The sequence below is a fragment of the Haliaeetus leucocephalus genome, unplaced genomic scaffold (genome assembly GCF_000737465.1).
Source record: "Haliaeetus leucocephalus isolate CR32 unplaced genomic scaffold, Haliaeetus_leucocephalus-4.0 Scaffold351, whole genome shotgun sequence".
Taxonomy (NCBI): domain Eukaryota; kingdom Metazoa; phylum Chordata; class Aves; order Accipitriformes; family Accipitridae; genus Haliaeetus; species Haliaeetus leucocephalus.
Genome location: NW_010972787.1, coordinates 995,638 through 1,016,654, shown reverse-complemented (window position 1 = coordinate 1,016,654; position 21,017 = coordinate 995,638). Strand labels below are relative to the sequence as shown.

Genomic DNA, 21,017 nt, shown 5'->3' with positions numbered 1-21,017 from the left:
AGGGACACCTTATTGCAGCCTTTCAGTAGTTAAAGGGGGCTTATAAGAAAAATGGGGACAAACATTTTAGCAGGGCCTGTTGTGATGGGACAAGGGGTAACGGTTTTAAACTAAAAGAGGGTAGATTTAGACTAGATATAAGGAAGACATTTTTTAGGATGAGGGTGGTGAAACACTGGAACAGGTTGCCCAGAGAGGTGGTAGATGCCTCATCCCTGGAAATGTTCAAGGCCAGGTTGGATGGGGCTTTGAGCAACCTGATCTAGTTGAAGATGTCCCTGCTCATTGCAGGGTGGGTGGACTAGATGACCTTTAAAGGTCATTTCCAACCCCAACTATTCTATGATTCTATAAGGTGAAGAAGATAACTGTCACAGTGCAAGGGTTTAAAGTATTATTATTTGGGAGAAGTTTATTACAAATAGATTAAAAAAAATACGTGTATGTATCCAGATATTGGGACAAAGCAGTTTTGTCAGAAGTAAGAAAACCTATGTAGCAGATTTTTTCCAAATGTTTGGTGATCATTTTATGGTGAAAGGTTTCTGTTCCTGGCCACTTGTTTATATTGTTCAGTATAGGCAAATGAGTCAAGCTAAATAGTCACTTTAAAAGCTATGAGGTAGGTATTGGTATTCTAAACAGAGACTTGGTGCTCTAAAATAGAGCTTTGCAGTAGTGTTTTCCTGAACGCCCAGCAGGCTTTTTTCTATGCTATGCTAAACTTCACCGTGTTCTTTATACCCTCTTACAGTGACTGTGTTTATAAAAATGCACTCTTAAAGGTAGCCAGCTGAAGAAAACTTTGTGCTAAGCATTTTCTTCTTCTTAGGATTTTTTAAAAAATTAAAGTAACGCATTAAACTGTCCTTTTATCTTTTCCATTATGGCCATTAAAATACAGCCTGTGCTTGTCTAGATGCTTGGCTTATGTAACTTAATGTATAGTTGCATAAAGAGAATGTATTCAGGATGGAATTCTGCCAGAAAGAGGCAAACCCTAAAGGTGTTCACATTTTGCCTGTGGGTTGTAGGGGTCTTTTTTTAAATGCCACCTTCTTCCCAGCACAAGAGTGCACTTCTTGTCCTAGCTTTACTGGATGAACATCAGTATAGCCACATATCTAAAGTGGGAGCTGAGAAGCTGTCTTACTTACACCCTTTGCATTAAACCTGTATATAGTTCCACGGGTTGGGTGTTGGAAGTATCAGAGTTTTTTGGTTGTTTGTTGGAGGGGTAGGGAGGGAGTTAGTGGTTTAGGGTTTTTTGTTTTGTTTTTGGGTTTTGTTTTGGTTTGGTTTTTTTTTACTGTGTACGTTGCAGTGGCCTAAGTCAGTGATTTCTAGTGCTGGATGTAAGAGGGCTGGTCTAGGAGTGCTGTATTGCCTGATGTCAGTTCTGGCTGTCATTGCAGAGCTGCCGTTCAGGTATGATGTTGCCTGATCTGTGGAGGATGAGGGGAGGATCTCTCACCACATGGACCTTGACAGAGGATTCACAAAGTCTAAGTTACACAGTTACTAAGCCTAGAATAGCATTTTTAAGTATTTCCCTGACATGACCACCATGATATTTTAGTATTTAATATTTGCATAGAGATCTCTAGGTCAGTAATAAGTGATACAAATTGTTAAATTGTGACACCAAAAATATTGTTTGCATATAGCCACTTTTTAACCTTAAAAAAAAAAAAAAGCAAAGCTTACTCAGGCATACTACGAATTGCAGAACCACCTAGAGAGTTTCTTGATTAGTTTACCAGAGTAGGATCCTTAGAAGGCAGTCAAAATTACATATGAATGTACCAAGTGAGACTTGCTGCAGCTCTTACCCTGAGCCCATGCACAGCAGAACGGGATTTGTCTCACGACTGAGCAGCTAAGTAATTGCCTTAAGTCTTGTCTAGTGCTTTGTCATAGTTTCTGAAGTTTGAGGGAAGATGTGTAATCCTGGTGAGAGCAAGATTGAAAAGCAGGTGTTAAATGGGTCTTGTGGTATGAGTAGCGGTAGCCCTCCAACGCTTGCTACAGGAAACCTTCATACATTTCTCTTGTCACTGTTGCAAGAGCTCCTTCCTATTCCGTATTCATGTGGTAAAGTCGGTTCAGGGTAATTATGTTCAGATTAGTGTCTGTCTTCATAATTTGTGGTTCAGATAATTTCCCTCTGTCACCAATGTCACATGAGGAGTGTTGCTTCAAAGTAGCTGGATACCCAACAGCAGATTGCATGAGTGACAGTCCATTGCTGCATTTACTGAGCCTTCTTTCTCTGCCTGTGTTTTCTCAATTCCCTGCCTTATTTATAATGTGGAAACTACCCCCATGAGTCGTCTTAATGTAGTTGGTTAGCTTTATTTTACAGACAACAAAACTTGACACCAGAGGTTTGATGTTGTTGAGAGTGTGCTGTGTGACTGACATTTGGATTAGATAAGTAAACCTTCTGGGCTCAGTCTCAGGTTTTGCCAAAAGTAAACTTCTTATTTCCCATGCCCAGAAATAACTGAAGCTGTGAAAAAATGTTACAAGGTTGTAAAAGCTTGGTATTTGTATGCTAAAAATCTAAGTCACTCCAAATGTCTTCAGAAGGAAAATGATCCAGTGTAGTGTTTAACTTTGTAAGTCTTTTCTTAAATAACTCATATCACAAAAGTCAACATTTTAATATTGTTACAATTTAATTTGTGACTTAGAACTGAAAGTGTAAATATTAATTAGCAGTTGGGTGATCTGTTAATCGGAAGTTCAAAGAAAAAGAAAACTGCTGAAGACTTAAGCAGTTACTGTAATGCATGTAAGTGACCAGGTACTCCTAATGTGTATTTGTATCTATTGCAGATGTAGCAGCTGTGTACTGTTACAGCACTCAGCTTTTATTTGAGGCAGTAACATCCAGAAGCAAACAAATCTACAGGCTGTGTTGCGTTTCCCTCTGTATTACATCTATTATTTTACTGTTTGAGTATTTTAATTCTTGTGAGGTATATAGACTCTCAGGTAGTAATTATTGCATTTGTAGAAGATGACATTTGTTACAAGAATATTAGTGTAAGAAGTTTCTGCTGCAAGTCTTAAGTCTGCTGCAGTTAGTTGAACTTGCTGTGCTTTGTAGATCTTCTGTGATACTTCTTGTTTTGGCAGTGGTGCTGTTACATAACAGTGCTTTGGCATTTAATAAAGTTATATTTTAGCCTTATGCTTTGTAACTTGCTTACTTGTAGCTGCCCTAAAGCAGGCTTTTTTTAAAAAATTGAAAAACTGCTTTAAAAAAATTAACTTCTTGTAATTAAGGGCCAGCCCCACACACTTAAGCTAGTGCAACTGGCAGTGAGTTAGACCTACCATTTAAAATGGGTTGTTCTGCTAGAGAATAAGCAATTTTTTTTCTTGAAATGAGCAGAGTAAGAGAATCTACAGAAAACACCTCTTTTCCCTCCTCCTGACACACAACCTTTAATTTTTTTTGCAGTAGAAGTTTACTATCTTTTACTCCAAAACCTTCAACTCCTTTTTCTTTATCAGTGCTTGCACACAAAAAAAAGTTTGCTAACCCTCTGGTATCTTCCTTGTTTGTAGGTCTATAACCTAGAGGTCCTCAGACTCCTGCTACTCTTGTCTTGTGTATCCAGCTCATGCCCAAAGTTGTTTACCTTGACACTAAAGAAAGGAGTGAACAAGCTTAATCTGTTGTACGGGGACAAACTTCTCTGCAGTTCTTGTTTTTGCACCTTAGATCTCCCTTTTGTGTTCTATATTGGCAGAGACTTTTCCAGACTCACTTCTCAAAGTATTCCACCTGGTGGCAAAATTAGGGAAATAGTTAATGGAAATGGTTACACAGGCATAGATCAAGTAGTGTAAGAACCTGTAATACAAGTCCTAATTTATTCATGTTCCATATTTTATAGTAGAGAGAGAGAAATTAGAATATATCTGTGTGTCTTATTTAAGTTTCGTGTTTCTGGTTTTCACATTTACAGCAAAGTATATTTGACCTTTAACACTTTATATTCCTGTTCACTAAAGATAAATAAAATGTGATACCCTGGCAGTAGGAATAGAGGACCATTCTAACAGTGAGAAGACAGTACTGTGTGTTTAGCACTTTGTCTATTTCATGAAAATTCTCACTTCTGTGTGTACCAGTTGAAGAGAAATTGGAACAGACTGTTGTACTTCCAAGTAAGATAGGCTTCCAGATATCTCCTGGAATATTTGACTGCTTGTTTTAGAGCAAATAAAAATAGTGACTGTCAGGAGTCATCTGGAAAATCATCCTCTACTTCAGGAGAAGGAAGAAGTTCATTGAATAGTGGTGGTTTTTTCAGTATTATAATAAGGGAATTGAATGGGATCAGTATTAAAGGAAGCTAACTTCTGTAGTTCCTCCTTCCACTGATGGAAAATCTGCTATTGGTCTGTCCTGAGGTGTACAAGCTCTAGCCCTGTATAGTTTAAGACTGCTGAACCTCTTAATTTTAGAAATGGTGGGGCAGGAGGCTGCTTGTCTTTTTATATTGCCAAGTATAAATACCTTAAAATGATATGTATTTGACTGGGAACTTTTTCTTTCGCACACATTTGGGAAGCCCACTGAAAGATAGTGCCCAGCAGCTGAATATCCCAGTGTTCTTTCAGTGTTTGGTAGTCACGTCAGCTATCCAATTTAAATTCATTTTGAACTTTGGTTCCTGGTTTGACCTTCAAACCTAGTGTTAAATATTATCCTGTATATACGAAATACAAGATGAGATTTTTTGCAGATTCAAATTCTCCATTTTTTGTCTGCTGTGGTCTGTGTGTCTACAAGACCATTACAATGTTGAATTGACTTGGCATATATTGTTTCTTACAGGCTAATTACAGTATATAGAAGCATTACACTGTTACAGTAATATTTCTTTATTTTCTGTAGATCAATGTCAGAGTAACAACAATGGATGCAGAGTTGGAATTTGCCATCCAGCCCAATACCACAGGCAAACAGCTTTTTGATCAGGTAACTTATATGTGTCTCTGTGTATGTATATGTACAAACACATAAAACTATTGTGGGTATTAAGGCATAGTTTGAGAAAGCGGAAATGTTCTTATGTATAGATTACGTTTTTCCTTAGATTATCTAAACTATTCTCTGTTTGAACTTCCTCATTACTTCTCATGAAATTTACTAAATTCAAAGAGAACTCTGTTGTAAATAGGTTAACAGTGAGGCTTCAGCTGAATCATGCATATTCAAATTAATACGCATGCTTTGAAATTAATGGTATTTTTTACGTCTAATCACATTATAGTTGCAACTGTGATATAAATTTCTTATACACATAATTCTAAAACTTACATAGCCTTCACTATTTAATAATGTAACAATAAATGTCCATTCAGGGAAGCTAAGATATTCTATTTTTTTTTTTCCCCAGAATGGAAGCTGTAGATACTTTTTCACTTCTCAAATGTTAGAGGAGTAATGTTGTCCTATGATCCAGTTTGAAATTTAAGTTAATAATAATAAAAAAAATTAAGTGGAAAAGTGAAAATGATGGCTTTGTGCTTATGGGTTGCAGACCCATCAGAACTACACATTCTCACTTGATAGTCTCTGTTGTACGCCGGTCAAACGGGCTAAATGAATGACTTCTTAAAAAAGGTTGTTCTTGCATTCATTTCACGTGCTGTTAGCCGTCAAAATCTTGAAACAATTTTTTGATCTAGGTTGTGGACCGTTCTAGAAAATGTTAAGAATAGAAGCTTGTCAATGTGTTGGGTTTTTTTTCCTCAAGAAACGAATAAATACGTTATATTATCTAGATCCAAGTTGTATGCATTTAGTTAAAAATGCAGAAATATTCGAAATTACTCTTCAAAAACCGTTTAACTATATCAACAATTATGTCTAGTAGAACTGTTGTTTCTGTCCACTCTATTAGAGATGCTTTAAGTATGTAGTAATAGGTATTACGAGAAAGTAACGCATTGAAAGAGTTCTTTAAGAACCCTTAAACTTTTAATTGACCTTTAAGAGTTGATTAAATGTCTTGGTATATAAGTTGAAAGGAGTACAATGTTGATTGAGCTTTTTCTTTTAGATTAATGAAATTTCATTTGCAATTATTGTTTGAAATGACTGTCTGACTCTTAAAACTTCTACCCCCACCCCTTTCTCTAACATCAGTAGCAGTATATCTTCAGCCTCTAACAAAGACTTCTTGAAGAAAGGAGCTGCTTTTTGTCTAACCAACACCACCATCAAATAAAAAGTACAGTATTCTGTGGCACAGAAGCCTCAAGCTGTAACTTGTCTTTTGCCAACCTTTGCTATCTTCTGCCATGCAGTGTTGGGTGGGGTGACATTCTGCTGTGTAACGTCTTGTGCCCAGGTAATCAGGTTCATCCAAATTGGGGCATTCACAAACAGGGAACAAAGATACAGCTCTGAATTCTTTTTCATGCTCTCTTCAGCTTTGTTCCTCAATTCACTGTGTGGTGTTTGACATCTCACCAGTTCTTACAATCAACTTCTGGAAGCTTAAATTGAAAAATTGTTAGGTCAAGCAAAATCAGCCAGCATAGTTGTGACAGAAGCATTTTCAGCCCAATCTTAAACGCATATGCGAGTTCCACAGAGTAACATCAGGAGCTGAATTGTATTGCAAAACCAGCATGAAATTTTCAGACAAAAGTTATACTGTTTCTCTATAGAAAGAGAATTGAATAGCACTGTTACTGAGATGGGTCTCCAAGGCTTATACAGAAATTGTGGACATGACCGTAGACTTGTTGGTTATTGCTTGCAGAAAATAACCTCTCCATAAGTTTAGCTGTTTTGTAGTGCTCCTCTATATTTTTGGTGAACAACTTGTCCTTTTTCCAGTCAGTGGTTCTTTTAAGCTTTTAACTGGTGTTTTCTGGAGTTGTTATTTGTTTCCCATTCCATTTGTGTGTTTTCATCATCTTCATCTGCTAGCAGACAAGAATTCATCATTTGACATCTGTGGCTTTCTTTTTTTCACTTACATTTTGAAACTCAGTATAGTTACTATTTATTGCACAGACCCGTTTTTTCAAAATTGCTCGTATTTCAGAAGGTGTCTTAACATATTTATCATTAGTACTTCTGTCTATCCTGTCAGTGGTCAGAATGGGCAGGAGGGGATCTGTCCTCCAAAAGACAAGTCCTCCTTAGTAAACCAATTTAGCAACTATAACTTTCCTAGGAGGAGAAGAACCCTGTGATGGGTATGTTTCCACACACTGGTAACGGTGGGGGTTGTTTTCAATAAGGTGATAGCACTGAGCATTAGTACCTCTGGTTTACTGTAGTTGCCATTCAGAAAGAATGGGAGGGTTGTCTCCTTTATCTCAAGTTACAGCCCACTGTCCTTTTCAGATATCTTGGAAGCCTCCCTTATGATCTTTTGGAAGCTGACTCAGTGAAATTCTTGCTAGGTTGTCTTTATGTGTATGTTTTGATTTGCTAAAACATGTCTGCTGCTCTGGTTGCTGTTCTTCAAGAAGTTTTTACTGCCTATTAGTAGTCAAGTTGTAGGATGTGACGGTGGATAAATCTGTTTTACAGATGTGATTGAAGACTTGCTTGAAGCCACTTAATGAAACTTTTGAGCCAGAATCGAACTCCTAAGTTTCTCATTCCGTACTTATTTTTCATATCATACTAGTGCAGTGCATAAGTGCTTATATTATCTTGGTACAAAGTTGCAGAAATTTTTTTTTCTTTCCTTTGAGCTGAGAAGCAGTGATAGACGATGCTCTTTCCTTATTTGTGGAGTCTGAAGTAAAACAGACTAATGTGTAAGCTGGTTTTAGTATTGGTTTGCAAGCACGTATAACTCTGCATTGCAGTAGACAAGTTGTCTGTATTTAAATAATGTGCATCTCAGTTGAAGGGCCATGGTTAGCAGGTGAGAGCAAAATGTTTTGATGTGAGCATGAGCACTTGTCTCCTTATGCCTTATGGGCAGAGCTGTTGAGCATCTGCAGTTCTTACTGACTTCTTTTGCAGCTCAGAGAGCTGATCAGGTACAAAGGCTCAGCTTGGACAGTTGCAAAGTAAAGAGCATTCTCAGTCATCTGATAAAGCCATAAGTAGTTTGATCAGCATCGTATAGGAGATCTGTGCCAAAAGAAGCAGCAGGTCTGAAATTTCTGTGTTGGGACACCAAATTTGATGTTGCTCAGTACCATAATAGTAACAGAAACTTGTTCTTAACATTTCTTGTGTTCTAAAGTAAATGATGTAAGAAATCTGGAGAAAATATCTGTGCTCACTAAAGGAATCAGGCTGGATCCATGAACATTGCCCATTCTGTGCTTTGGAGCTTGAAGGTGAAAGGGTAGAGGAGGAAAAAAGGTGTACAGCTGAATGATTGTTAAGTAATAATACAAATATGCAAGGCATCAGAACTAAGTTTGCACAGCTATCTTCTGACATTTTCTAATTTTCAAAATCTTAATTTTGCAACCCGATAGTACTACTTTAAAAAGGAGGAGGATCTATGTGTAAAATTCTATTTACTTCACATGCATCTGAATGCTTCCATAAAACAGCCTTCAGTAAACCAGCTTGCCAGCATGGTCCAACCTGAGAACATACGTAAGTACTGCCATACTGGATCATTTGGAGCCAGAGTTTACAGTTACTTAATAATCCTTGCTGGACCTTTCTGATTAATTGCTTATTGAATCCATGTGTACTTTTACTATGCAAAAGACTTGTAAGATAATTCCACAGTTTCATTATACTCTGTGTAGTAAAAGTGCTCCTTTTTGTTTGCTTTGAACCTGCTATCTAATGATTTCTGTTGATTCTCTTAATTCTTACGTTATGAGAAATAATGAATAATCATTCTCTATTTTCCTTCTTCATGCCATGCAAGTTTTATAGACCTATATCATTTTCCTTTTCCTCATTTCTCTGACAGTAGCCTTAGTTCTTGTCTTAGCTATGCAGAAGATGTTCCATGTCACTAATCATTCTTTTCAATGTTTCTGAAACATTTCCAGTGCTGCAACATCCTTTAAGTTGGTATGACCAGTCCATATGTAGTATTAGAGATTTGGGAATACCATAGATGTGTATAGTAACATAACAGCTTTGTTTCTTTTTTCCTTTACAATGAGAACTTTGTTTGCATAATTAAAATTGTTGTCTTTTATGTACAGTATTTTTTATTAAATATCATCTTTTATTGAGGTTCATCTTCCTTTTTACTGTTCATTTGCAGATCTTTATGGAAGGCTTTCTACAGCAGATTCTGTCACATCAGTTTCATTATTTTTTGCAGATCACATATGAAGTCCTGGGGGACTTACCTAGTGGTTACACTAGAAGTCTGTTGTGAAAACAGTTTGTTTGTTTGGTTTGTTTTTCTTTTCAACTAGTATATCCATAGAAAGACCTTTTCTCTGTTCAAAGACAATTTTATTTCTTTAGTAGCCTTTGGTGATAGACCTGGTCACAAATATTACAAGAAATCCATGTATGGCTTATCAGCTAGATCATCCTTACCCCTTTTATCATTAACTCTTAGAAAATCTCAAAACTATTTGAAGTAGGTGATTACCTCCTATTTGTCCACAAGTATTATTCTTTATTATAGCTTCACCAGTTGTCTTCTGCTGAAGTGGACTTACTTGTCTGTAGGTCTGCAGAACACTTCCCAGACATGCTTTCAAATATCAGGGTCCTCTTTGCTACTTGTATTCCTCAGGTGCTGAGTTTGATGTAAGCAGTAAGCTACACACTCCAGTCGGTAGTTTGGCAACACAGTGTTTGAGTTTTAGAACTCTAAGGTGAATGCTTCCCTGAACCTGATGTTTTGCTACTATTTTAATGTTTTTCATTCTTGTAAAACTTGATTACATTTCAGTTTGAGATGGTTTCTGTAGCTTAATTACCATTTTAAAAAAAATCCTGTTATAGTGATTGCTGATTATTATGGATCATTTATCTTTAGGTGGTGAAAACTGTTGGTCTTCGTGAAGTCTGGTTTTTTGGGCTACAATATGTGGACAGCAAAGGCTACTCAACTTGGCTGAAGCTAAATAAAAAGGTAATAATTCCGTAATATTTAGGCAAGTGTACAGTTTGAAATATAATCTTATAAGGCTTGCTGCTTTAATGTTGTAGGTGAGATATAGCTGGCTTCAAATTTAGTTGAAAAGTTGCTTATTTGATTTAAATGACAAAATACAGTGTTAAGTTTGGTTAGTTATAAAAGAATATGCAAAGCTATATCAACATTTGAGAATGAGATACCGATTCCTGTATTTCTAGTACCATGGTGGTGCATGCATTAGGAAAACTTAAGTTCATATGATTGTTCTGTTTTCATGTAGCAAAATGTAATAGAGTAAATGTTTTACAGCTGGGGCATGTGTGTGTATGACGTATTTGAGCTTCAGGAATTTGCATGTATACAGCTATAGATCTTTAAACAAGGCACCAATAATAGGCTCCTAAACTGCTGTTTAGATATCTAGTAAGTAGATTGTAGGATGACTTTCTATCTTGTTTTTCCCCAGCAACACTGAGTACCTTGTATCTCCCAGCTATTGGGAACCAGGTTATTTTACTTCAAATTCTATTTATGAATTTGAATGGTCACTTTTTATTTTAATATTGGCTGTCAGGTTAGTGGCACTGTTTAGAATAAAGAGGGGGGTTTTTTTAGTTCAACTTAAGAATACCTTTTTTTTTATCTTCAGTATTAGGAGGTAAATTGGGAGGGTTTTAGGAGCAAGTACCACTGTCTGCATTTATATAATCTTTCCTTCTCTGTGGTAAATCCAGCAAGTTAAACCTGCTAACCACCAGAGCTGTCTCCTAGAATTTCATGCATGTCTTGTTTCACATACAGTAAATGTTGTAGTGCTACAAATATTTTGTTAGCCCTAATGGCTTGCCTGCAGTGATTGGAGACTACAGGATTTGATGCATCATTTGCAAAAAATACAGAAGACATTGCTCTATGAAAGCCTTCAGCGAGTTAAGTGGCTGGTGCAGTTCAGGAGCAGCAAGGGTGTGCTGATTTCTTTAACTTTGACTAAGGCAGTTATCTATATATTTTATTTTTTTTTAAAGCTTGTAATGTTTGATTCTTAAATGCATCATCATAAACTGGCTCTAACTTGTAAGTTACTATTTAAATATTTGCAGTAAATACAGATAAGATCTGATAAATCACAAAATAGATGTGCAAATAAGGTTTCGTTACAGCCAGAGCACAACTAATCGTTCACTGGTGAGATTGAAGTGAAATACTGTGTATGTAAATCAGGAGCAGATGGACAATAATGAAAAGCGAGCAAAACTTAAAATTTACTTCTGAAATGTTGAATATAGTACTTATGCTGCCTTACATACGTGATTAAATGGTTGCATTATAGTTACAGTATTTGATACTTCCTACAAGTCAAGCAAACAGATGCATCATTTCATGCATAGTGAAGAAGTTCTAGAGGGACTACTAGTGCACATAAAATTAAATGTGTAATAAAGTGCTGGAGGAACTGGGATGTATGAGATTTATTTTATTATGACTGTACCTTTTTAGCAGTCACAGTATTATTTGATATTAAAATTCATTTAATTTTGAATGTTTTTGCTTTAGTCATAATCAGTGCTGAAAGCTGAACCCAAATGAAATGGAAAATTCTACATAAAAATGAGGTTTTGTTGAAATTTGAAGTAGATGCTTACTTAAAACTTAAGATGACCACATCTGATCTCTTCACAGAAATCATGATTATAAGGCTTATCCGTTCTAGAAAAATAATGTGATTAATGGAACTATATTTTTTGCACAGGAATAAAGCACATGTATTTAGTTCAATAGTTCAGAGACTTTTAAATGAATCCAAATTTACACTTAGATTAAAGAAATGTGCTGTAGGTCTTGCTAAAGAAACCTTGTTAGATCCTAATTTGTTACTTCCTGCAATTCATCCTTGGATATATTTTATTTATTTATTTATTTATTTTAATATGTATTACAATTTATTTTTTCCCCAGATCTTTATAGTGATAAATACAAATTCACACAAGCCTACAAAAATACTCTTAAACAGCCTTCAAGTAGTGTTTCAAAATTGTCTGATTTATCCAAATTGGTGTACTTGATTCAGTGCCATGTGAACCTTTAGTGAGTTCCACAGTGGGCTTGTCAGGATGCACTGGGTTTCAGTGTAGAGGAGCTAAAGAGTTCATTACTACTGAGTTAATTATATTTAATATACCATTTAGTGCTCTCTTTATTTTGTCTTTATTCCTCCCTCTCAGGTAACACAGCAAGATGTAAGGAAAGAAAACCCTTTGCAGTTTAAGTTCAGGGCCAAGTTTTTTCCAGAGGATGTATCAGAAGAATTAATTCAGGAAATAACTCAGAGACTTTTCTTCCTGCAAGTCAAAGAAGCTATCTTAAATGATGAAATATATTGCCCACCAGAAACTGCAGTTCTTCTGGCTTCTTATGCTGTCCAGTCCAAGTATGGAGATCACAGTAAGGAGATACATAAACTAGGCTACCTAGCCAATGACAGACTTCTCCCTCAGCGGTGAGTGAGACTGGTTTTTTGCATCATGTGCTGCATACAAACTTGATTACAGTGTGTTTTTAATGATTAAAATATTAAGTGATAATGTGCATTTAATGGTAGCTTTCTTAAGAGTGCATGTTTTGCTAGTAAAATTTAGAGATCCTAATTTAGACTCTCAATAACAAGGAAGTGTCACAACCATGGGTTTCTTGAGACCTATTTCCTGTCCCGTCCATAACCATCTGCACAGATTTAGTTGAACAAATTTCCAAAGTACTCCAAAATGATCTAATGTTCTTGGAGACTTGCTTCTGCTAAATTAAAGTCAAAATACCCTAATACAGAAGTCACTAAGATTCATTTGATACTCACTTCTTTTCTTCAGTTCTTGATGTTTTTGTACACTTAAATGATAATTTCCTGAAAATAATTATAAAGTCTATTAGAAATAAAATATATTGCAGAAAAATGCTAGCCTGGACAGAAAATTTAGAAACTAAATTGTTGCCATTGCTGTTGAGTATAAACTCTTTTGTATCAGTCACTCATCTAATTGGTTAGGAAAAGTAAGCACCAAGATTATAGTTCTTTTTCTTTATGCAGCTGAAACCATGCTCCTGGCATGTTTTGGCAGTGAGAGAAGCATTGCAACAGTAATGTACAAAGTTAGACAATTTTGTTAGTGTAGATCAATCCATAGTGATGTATTGTGGACAAATATGTGCTTACTATATATGTAACATTAGTGCATCTTCAAAGAAATAAGAGCCATGGAATAATTTGAGGTTTCTTTAAAAGTCATATGCTTTGTCTCTTTGGTTTGAAAATGAAATGTGGAAACTCACTTATTAGCGTAACTAAGCTTGAGAATTTTCTAGCAAGCAAAAAAGCATTTCAAAGGATTGTGGTGAAGTATTGAAATAAATTTTTTTTGAAAATGTTTCAGATTTCTAAAAATCCTGGCCAAGAGTTTGGTTTTGGCTGTTTACTTCCTTCTTGTGACAGTGAAGTCTATACCTCTTTCTAGAAAAATACCCTTTTTTTTTAGTAAGGTAGGGAGATGTAGAACCAGTAAAACTGTCGTTACTGAATATCTTAGTTCACGAATCTTGGGTTTTGCTCAGTTATGATGATAGCCTGTGAACACTGGAGTGCTTGTATATGACACATTCAGATCCTTAAGATGCTCCTTTTCAGTAGACAAATGTTCAGATGACTTCCCAGCATATGCTTTCAGCCAGTCGTGTGCTAGTATGCACTGAGTGAGCACATATCTTTTGTATTCATTCAAACACAATTATTCCTGTTTTGCCTCCTGTCACCAGGAGATTTGCCAGAAAACTAACACATACATCCTAAAAATACTTCAGAACAGTATACAACATAATGTCAAAAATGCTTACTTGTTTCCCAAAGTAGACTAGCTTTGGAAAATTTTACTGAAAAACATGAGAAAAGATTTGCAGTTCCTGTTAATTATAGAGTCTTAATGTTCACCTGTCAAAACTACTGCATATTTCTTGGCTCAAAACTATGATCTGGGTAGCAACAAGGCATCAAGTCCTTGCTGAGCTATTCTGTTGCAATAGTCCTTGCCTATCTGCTAGTGATGTTTAATCAGTAGCATGCGAAGAGAGAATGGAGGGGACCAGATTGGCTATTGCCAAAGACATTGCCAGCTTTGAGGATATTATAGAAATGCAGAATCATCTGAGCTTGGAAGGGGAGCTCTGAAGATCATGTAGTCCAGTCCCCTTACTCAAGTAGTAACCCAGAGAGGTGGTCAGTGCCCCGTGCTGGTCAAGTGTGTAAGATGCCTGTGGACAATGCCCTTAATAACATGCTTTGACTTTTGGTCAGCCTTGAAGTGGTCAGGCAGTTGGACTAGATAATTGTTGTAGGTCTTTTCCAACTGAAATATTCTATTCTAATTATAGCAGGTTGCTCAGGGCGTTTTCTAATTGGGTTTTGAATATTTCCAAGGTTGGACTTTCTGCAACCTCTCTGGGCAACCTGTTCTAGTGTTTGACAACCTTCGCAGTAAAGAAGTAAAATAAAAAATTGTGTTCGTGTATTTCACTTGTGCCCATTACCTCTTATCTTTCAACTCAAATTCAATACAGAAAGAGGAAAGTGCAAAGAATTTCTGTAGAAGTAGAAATTTAACTTAAATTGGAAAGCCTAAGAAAGCACAAGTTTTTCTGAGGGTGACCAAGTGCTTGCATAGGTTGCCTGGAGAACTTGTGGAATCTTCTTCCTTAGAGATAGTCAAAAGCTGTCTAGACACGGTCCTGAGCAACTGGCTGTAGGTGACCCTGCTTGAGCAGGGGGTGGACGAGATGACCTCCAGAGGTCACTTCCAACCTCAACCATTCTGATTCTAGGAAGGGCAGCTTGGGAAGAAGGTTTTATTTTCAGATGGGCACTTGTGTGACAATCCTGGGGTAGTGTATTTTGCAATATCTTGTTTTGTCCTTCACTTTTTTTTGATTGTTAGCTTTGTTATACTGCTATGAAAGCTTTTGAACATTTTGTGAATATCTACTGGAGGAGTAGAAGAAATAATGATGGAAAGCAGCTCACAATGTAAATATCACAATGTAAAAATCAGGCCTGATTTAATTACAGAACTTCTTTAATAATTAACATTGTCCTGGAAGACTTGGAATTATTTTTTTTTTACTTAATAGAAACTTTTAAATGATTGCCAAGATGCTTTTAGATTATTACAGCCAAAGCAGGCTGTTCTATTTTGTGTGTTCTGTAACAGGCTTCTGTATTACATTTAGGGCTTATATTTATATTCAACATGAAAGATGAGAAAATAAACAAAAAGGATGTCTTGTCATTGCATGTTCTTGTATCATTTAGCTGTGAGCACATCAGCTTTGTGCAGGTGCAAAAACTAAAACCTCTGTCTCAGTTTTGAGGAAGAAAACCTGTTGACAGGGTTGTACACTAAGCAAATCAAGATGTGGTATGGCTACCACTGAAAAGTGCACTTCACTAGATATTGGGCAGAGTAGCAAATCGAGTGACAGAAAGATCCTATAACAGAAGAAACACTGCATTAGTATCTTCTGCATCATTCGGTCTATTCCTTATTGTACTTTGCTAAAAATGTAGGGAAAAGTAGTAAATCCTTACTTCCCTGAGTAAAGAGAAGGGAAGGAAAACAACTGTTCTGACTTCCTTAGTAAGATTATCTTGCACTCTCTTTTTTTAATTGTCCTTTAAAATAATTTCTCAAGGAATGCTTTGAAATGCTAGGTGCATGGAAAAAAGCATAATAAAGTTGTTATATGCATTTGATTTCTTACTGCAGTACTACCTTGAAAGTTCTAGTAGGTCAAAATATAATTCCATCATTGCAGCCTCCTGTAGATAAACCTCAAATAGATTTCTGAAACTGCTTCACTATTGATTTTATTTATTAAAAAAAAAACAAACAAAAACCAAACCAACCAGCAACCACCAAAAAAACCCCAACTAGTCTGCTAACTTGTCTTAATGTGTTACTTTTTCTTTCAAACAACAGCGGAATGAAAGCTTGAGTGTATCTGTGCGTACCTAGAGATTAATTTGCAGGGTTATGAGTATGAGGATTTCATAGGTCTGCATTTTCAGGTGTTCCAGATATTACATTTTGTGACTTTACTGAAGGTTGAGATATGCCATGGTGTGACTTTTTATATTACAGAGAGTGTAGAATACCATGAAAAAAGAAGTGATTTCACACTATTTTGAAAGTGTAGTTATTGAAATACAAAGTTTCGGTGTCTGGGTTAAAAAGATGAGCAGTGTATAGGAAGTCATGTTTAAGTTTATTCAGTTAAAGCATATGCTGCATAAGCATAAAGTTATGCTGCATAACCAAACTTATTTTTATAACTTGAGAGGTTCAATTGGTTGTCAGTGTCATTTAATAGCAACAACTTCTATTCACAGTGTGTTAGAACAGCACAAACTGACAAAAGAACAGTGGGAAGAAAGGATACAGAACTGGCATGAAGAGCACAGGGGAATGTTAAGGTAATTACATAAAAAATGTTCCAACACCTTTAAGGTTTTTTCATTATTATTATTAGGATGTATTTTGGGAGGAGGCATATTTGTTTGGAAACTGCTTTCTTTTATTCCAATCAGGGTCAGCAGTTATCAAAAACTTCATGAAAGCTTCAGTGAGGGTTGAGGTTTCTAGTTAAGTTATTGGCTTACCTATGTGATTTCTGGTAAGGTTGTCAGCTGCCTTTGTCCACGATTGCCTGCCTCTAAAATATATTTAGTATTTCCTCAGTTTACAGGGTGAAAAGACAAAGTGCAATGACTGGATGGTAGTTGGGTATTAGAGCATAAAGCTCTACAAGTATCTGAGTCAATGTACACATGAATTTCAAAGAGAAATTCAATTCCTAACTAAATTTTACACTAGTTATTCCGCAGTTCCCTTATTCTTACAATGTACTTTGGATTTGTCTACACTTTGCCACTTTTTTTCTTCTTTCATCAGGGAGGATTCTATGATGGAATACCTTAAGATAGCACAAGACTTGGAAATGTATGGAGTCAACTATTTTGAAATAAAGAATAAAAAAGGAACTGAATTGTGGCTAGGAGTTGATGCTTTGGGTCTGAATATTTATGAGCATGATGATAAGTAAGTGGCTAATACTTATTTTGCAGTTCTGTCCTAGGAGATCCTATCTGAGATTATACAAATCCCACCTTTATTGCATGTTCAATAACATTTAGCAAAACAGGTTTTCAAAGACCTAATCTATGTAAAAGATAGAAAAAGAGAGATAGATGTTAACTGCCAGAATATCTGAATTTTAAACAGGGATGTAAAAGAAGGGAAAGGAAGACCAGTTCTGTGGAAACTTAAATTTACATTGCTTAATATGGATGTATGATAGCTAGACCATCTTTATATGGCTTCTTTCTGTACTTTTCACTCCCTCAAGACTTCCTCTTAATTCAGAATGAAAAGGACATTGAGAAGCTGAGCAACATATTTAATGAGAAACATTTTCTAAGAACAGTGACAAGGATTATAGCTGTTAGAGCATGAAAAACTTTTAGATACTAAAGTGAAGCCTTTTAAGACATCAAAGAAAATATGAATCTTGTGTCCTGATAAAGAGATCAAATATTCTCTCCTACTTGAAGAGGGATAAAGCTGAAATGTACAAAATTTGAAGACTGAAAACAGAACAACAGACTTAATCTTTTGTTTCTTTCCAACCACTTGTTAGTAGTATCTGATGTCGACAGTCCTTTCACAGTGATCTGAAGTTAAACATGATGTGTCAAACACTGGATAACAGCTGTCAACTGAACTGAAATTTAATGCTTTTCAATGTATATATTCTGTAACAAAATTCTGTAAGCCTTAATTGCCATTAGATGGCAATATAACTCCTGAAAGAAGGAACTGTTCAGAAAATAATCAGATCAGATTGAACAATCAACCACTTTTTGATATTCTGTAACTCTTGATAGCAATCAAATACTTAAACATTTTCTAATGCTTGTAATTAAGATAATATGAATTGAAAAAACTTTCTGTGCTCATGGAGAAAATTATTTACATTTATGCAGTTGGTGCATAACATTAATGGTTTCTGAACTGAATTTATTTTGCTTAAGATGCAAGGGAGATTTAACTTGAACTAAGAACACGTATCTTACATCTCAGTTAAACTGAAGTACAACATTGCTGAAGGCTAATTTAATTTCAGTCTTTGAAATGTAAGACTTTTCTCAGATTAAAATAGTTATTCTTTTTACTGAAAATAAAATTATCAATAGCTTATAAAGAATCAGTACATGATTGTGATGTTTAGCATCTATTTAATGGTAGTAGAATAAGTCACAAATAGAAATTCCTTCTGTAACAGTGCCATGTAATTTATTCATTGTGTAATTTATTCATTTGATGGAATAATGTGTTAAAAAAAAAAAAAAAAAAAAATTGCCTTCCAAAATATGCTTGAACTGTTGCTATGTTTTGTAAATATAACTAACTGTGATAGTGGAAATAGTATGGAGTTAAGACTTACTGGACATAAATAAATTGCACATCTTTGCTGCTTCTAATGGGAACTTTTTTTCTTTGAAGGCTGACACCCAAGATTGGTTTTCCTTGGAGTGAAATAAGAAACATCTCTTTTAATGACAAAAAATTTGTCATAAAGCCAATTGACAAAAAGGCCCCTGTAAGTACTGTGTAGAATAGTATGTCTTTGTATATGAAGAGATTTAAGCCTGCAGGGACTTGCTCTTGCATTATGCCATGAGTAAATATTTTGTGACATTTATTATTCTTATTGGTAGAATAGTTAGTAATCAAAAGGATTTTTTTTTTTTTTGAAGTATGGTGTATTTATTTTCTCTCTTTTCATTCTGGTTAATACTCTTAAGATTTTAATTTAAGTCAACTAATATTTTGTGATGTGTTGAAAAGCCACAGATGCTAAATTCTCTGGCCATCCACCTCTGTTTTTCTTTTTTTGTATTACAGCAGCGCATTTCATGAGACTTTCTAGGTCAAAATTCTTCAGAAATAGAGTAAAGAATAGTCTCACTTTTTTAGAAGTTTAAATAATTTTGTGTAAACTAACCAACCTCTGGAGGAATCCAAGTGTAATTCTGAATTTATCTTGCAAGTTCCTGCCAGTAACTAGATTTATAGATTATGGTGTTGGCTTGCTCAGAGGATGAATATCAACATACTTGTAAGTTTAAATTTAACAAATGCAAGCACATAGTAATGCTTTGAGTCTTGTCACAACTGTATTTTTAGATTAATGGATATGCTGCAATTATTTTTGCTAGGATTTTGTTTTTTATGCGCCCCGTCTGAGAATTAACAAGCGAATTTTGGCACTGTGTATGGGAAATCATGAATTGTACATGAGGAGGAGGAAACCTGATACAATTGAAGTGCAACAGATGAAGGCCCAAGCTAGAGAGGAGAAACATCAGAAACAATTGGAAAGGTAATTAACAAACTTCCATGAAACAGAAAAAAAATTCTTCTACCCTTTTAAGAAAACTAAGTCGTAGAATATCAGACATTGGCATTCTAGAAGAGAGCACTGCTTTTCTTTCTGTAATATGTGAGTAGGTTTGTGGATTGGCACAGCTTACCTGTCTTAATAGAAAGCCGTACCTTTTTTGAGCTTTCAGCATAGTAATAGTAGCTGTACCTTTGTTTCTCATTGTTTTTTTGCGAAACAATCTTAACTCTCTGTTGCTTGATCCTTAGGGACTTTTATACTCTACAGGTGAATCTTTAAAGCAAGTTCAGTGAAGAATGTCATGGCTTACCTTTTGTATATTTAAAAAATACTGTTGCCATTTGTAGCGCAGATGAAACATCAGCCATGTCTAAAATGCAAGTATAATTGTGGATTTACCTGGTTGAACAATAACCAAGGTTTCTAATCAGTTCTGTTCATAAATTGTTTTTTCTGTACACTATTTTGAAACAAACTTGGTGGTTCTTGCATTGTAAACTGAATTTGAAACATTTACTATTACGTGCTTCTCTGCTACCTGAGTTAACTGACAAATAGGCTACCAGCATTCTTAGAGTAGAATTTAATCCGTTTGATGTTAAAAAAAACTTTTACTATTTTTTTTTTTCAGGGCACAATTAGAAAATGAGAAGAAGAAAAGGGAGATAGCAGAAAAGGAAAAGGAAAGAATAGAGCGTGAAAAAGAAGAATTAATGGAACGCTTAAGGCAAATTGAGGAACAAACAATGAAAGCTCAGAAAGGTGAGGTCTTGCTGGTCCTGGATTTCTTGTATCTGATGATAAAGTTTAGTTCAGCTGAGTAGTTCAGTTCCACAATTCTCTTGGCATGTGTGGGTTTTTTGTTGTTTTGTTTTGCTGTGGTTTTTAAAATTTATTTTACTACTAATAACAATAACTTAGTGGTGTATTATTTGAGACTTTTTTTCTCAATTTAAGAGTTAAAGATGGTGTGCGTGCATATGGGTATATATTTGTAAAATAAAACCATTTTGTAATATAGGAAGAATTTCAACTTTCTTTAATAAACAGGAAATTAATGTGTATGCAGTTCAACTCAGAATTATGAAATGCTTAAAGTGCTGAAAACCCGGAGTTGGAGGGAGCAGGGAAATTAGAGAGGAAGACCCAAAGTACGTCCTCTAGGATTTTGTTGAATTTAGCTTTTCGTTTGGAAGCTCCTTGTTCCTTCATTTTCCTATTCCCTTGTAAGTTGGTTTTTTGGGGGTTTTTTTTGTTTGGTTTGGTTTTTTTTAGAATTTTAAAATTAAAATCTTGTCGGATTTTAGCAAATAAACGCAGTTTCATCAAGCACAGTTCTTTGCGTTGAATCACACACACAGGAGTCCCTGCCTCCACTACTTCCCAGTCCCTTCTCTCCATGTTCTTTTTTTGCTTCAGGTTTGGTTCACATTCATA

At 35.5% G+C, this 21,017-nt stretch overlaps 1 protein-coding gene across 1 annotated transcript in view; it reads left to right on the top strand.

The window, feature by feature from the left end:
* RDX (radixin) overlaps positions 1-21,017 on the top strand; it is a 41,616-nt gene that overhangs the window by 5,524 nt on the left and 15,075 nt on the right. The window contains exons 2-9 of the mRNA XM_010572605.1: positions 4,919-5,002; positions 9,978-10,073; positions 12,302-12,576; positions 16,507-16,590; positions 17,069-17,215; positions 18,680-18,776; positions 19,396-19,559; positions 20,212-20,342. Coding sequence (XP_010570907.1) covers positions 4,919-5,002; positions 9,978-10,073; positions 12,302-12,576; positions 16,507-16,590; positions 17,069-17,215; positions 18,680-18,776; positions 19,396-19,559; positions 20,212-20,342 — 1,078 coding nt within the window. The remainder of the gene's footprint in view (positions 1-4,918; positions 5,003-9,977; positions 10,074-12,301; positions 12,577-16,506; positions 16,591-17,068; positions 17,216-18,679; positions 18,777-19,395; positions 19,560-20,211; positions 20,343-21,017) is intronic.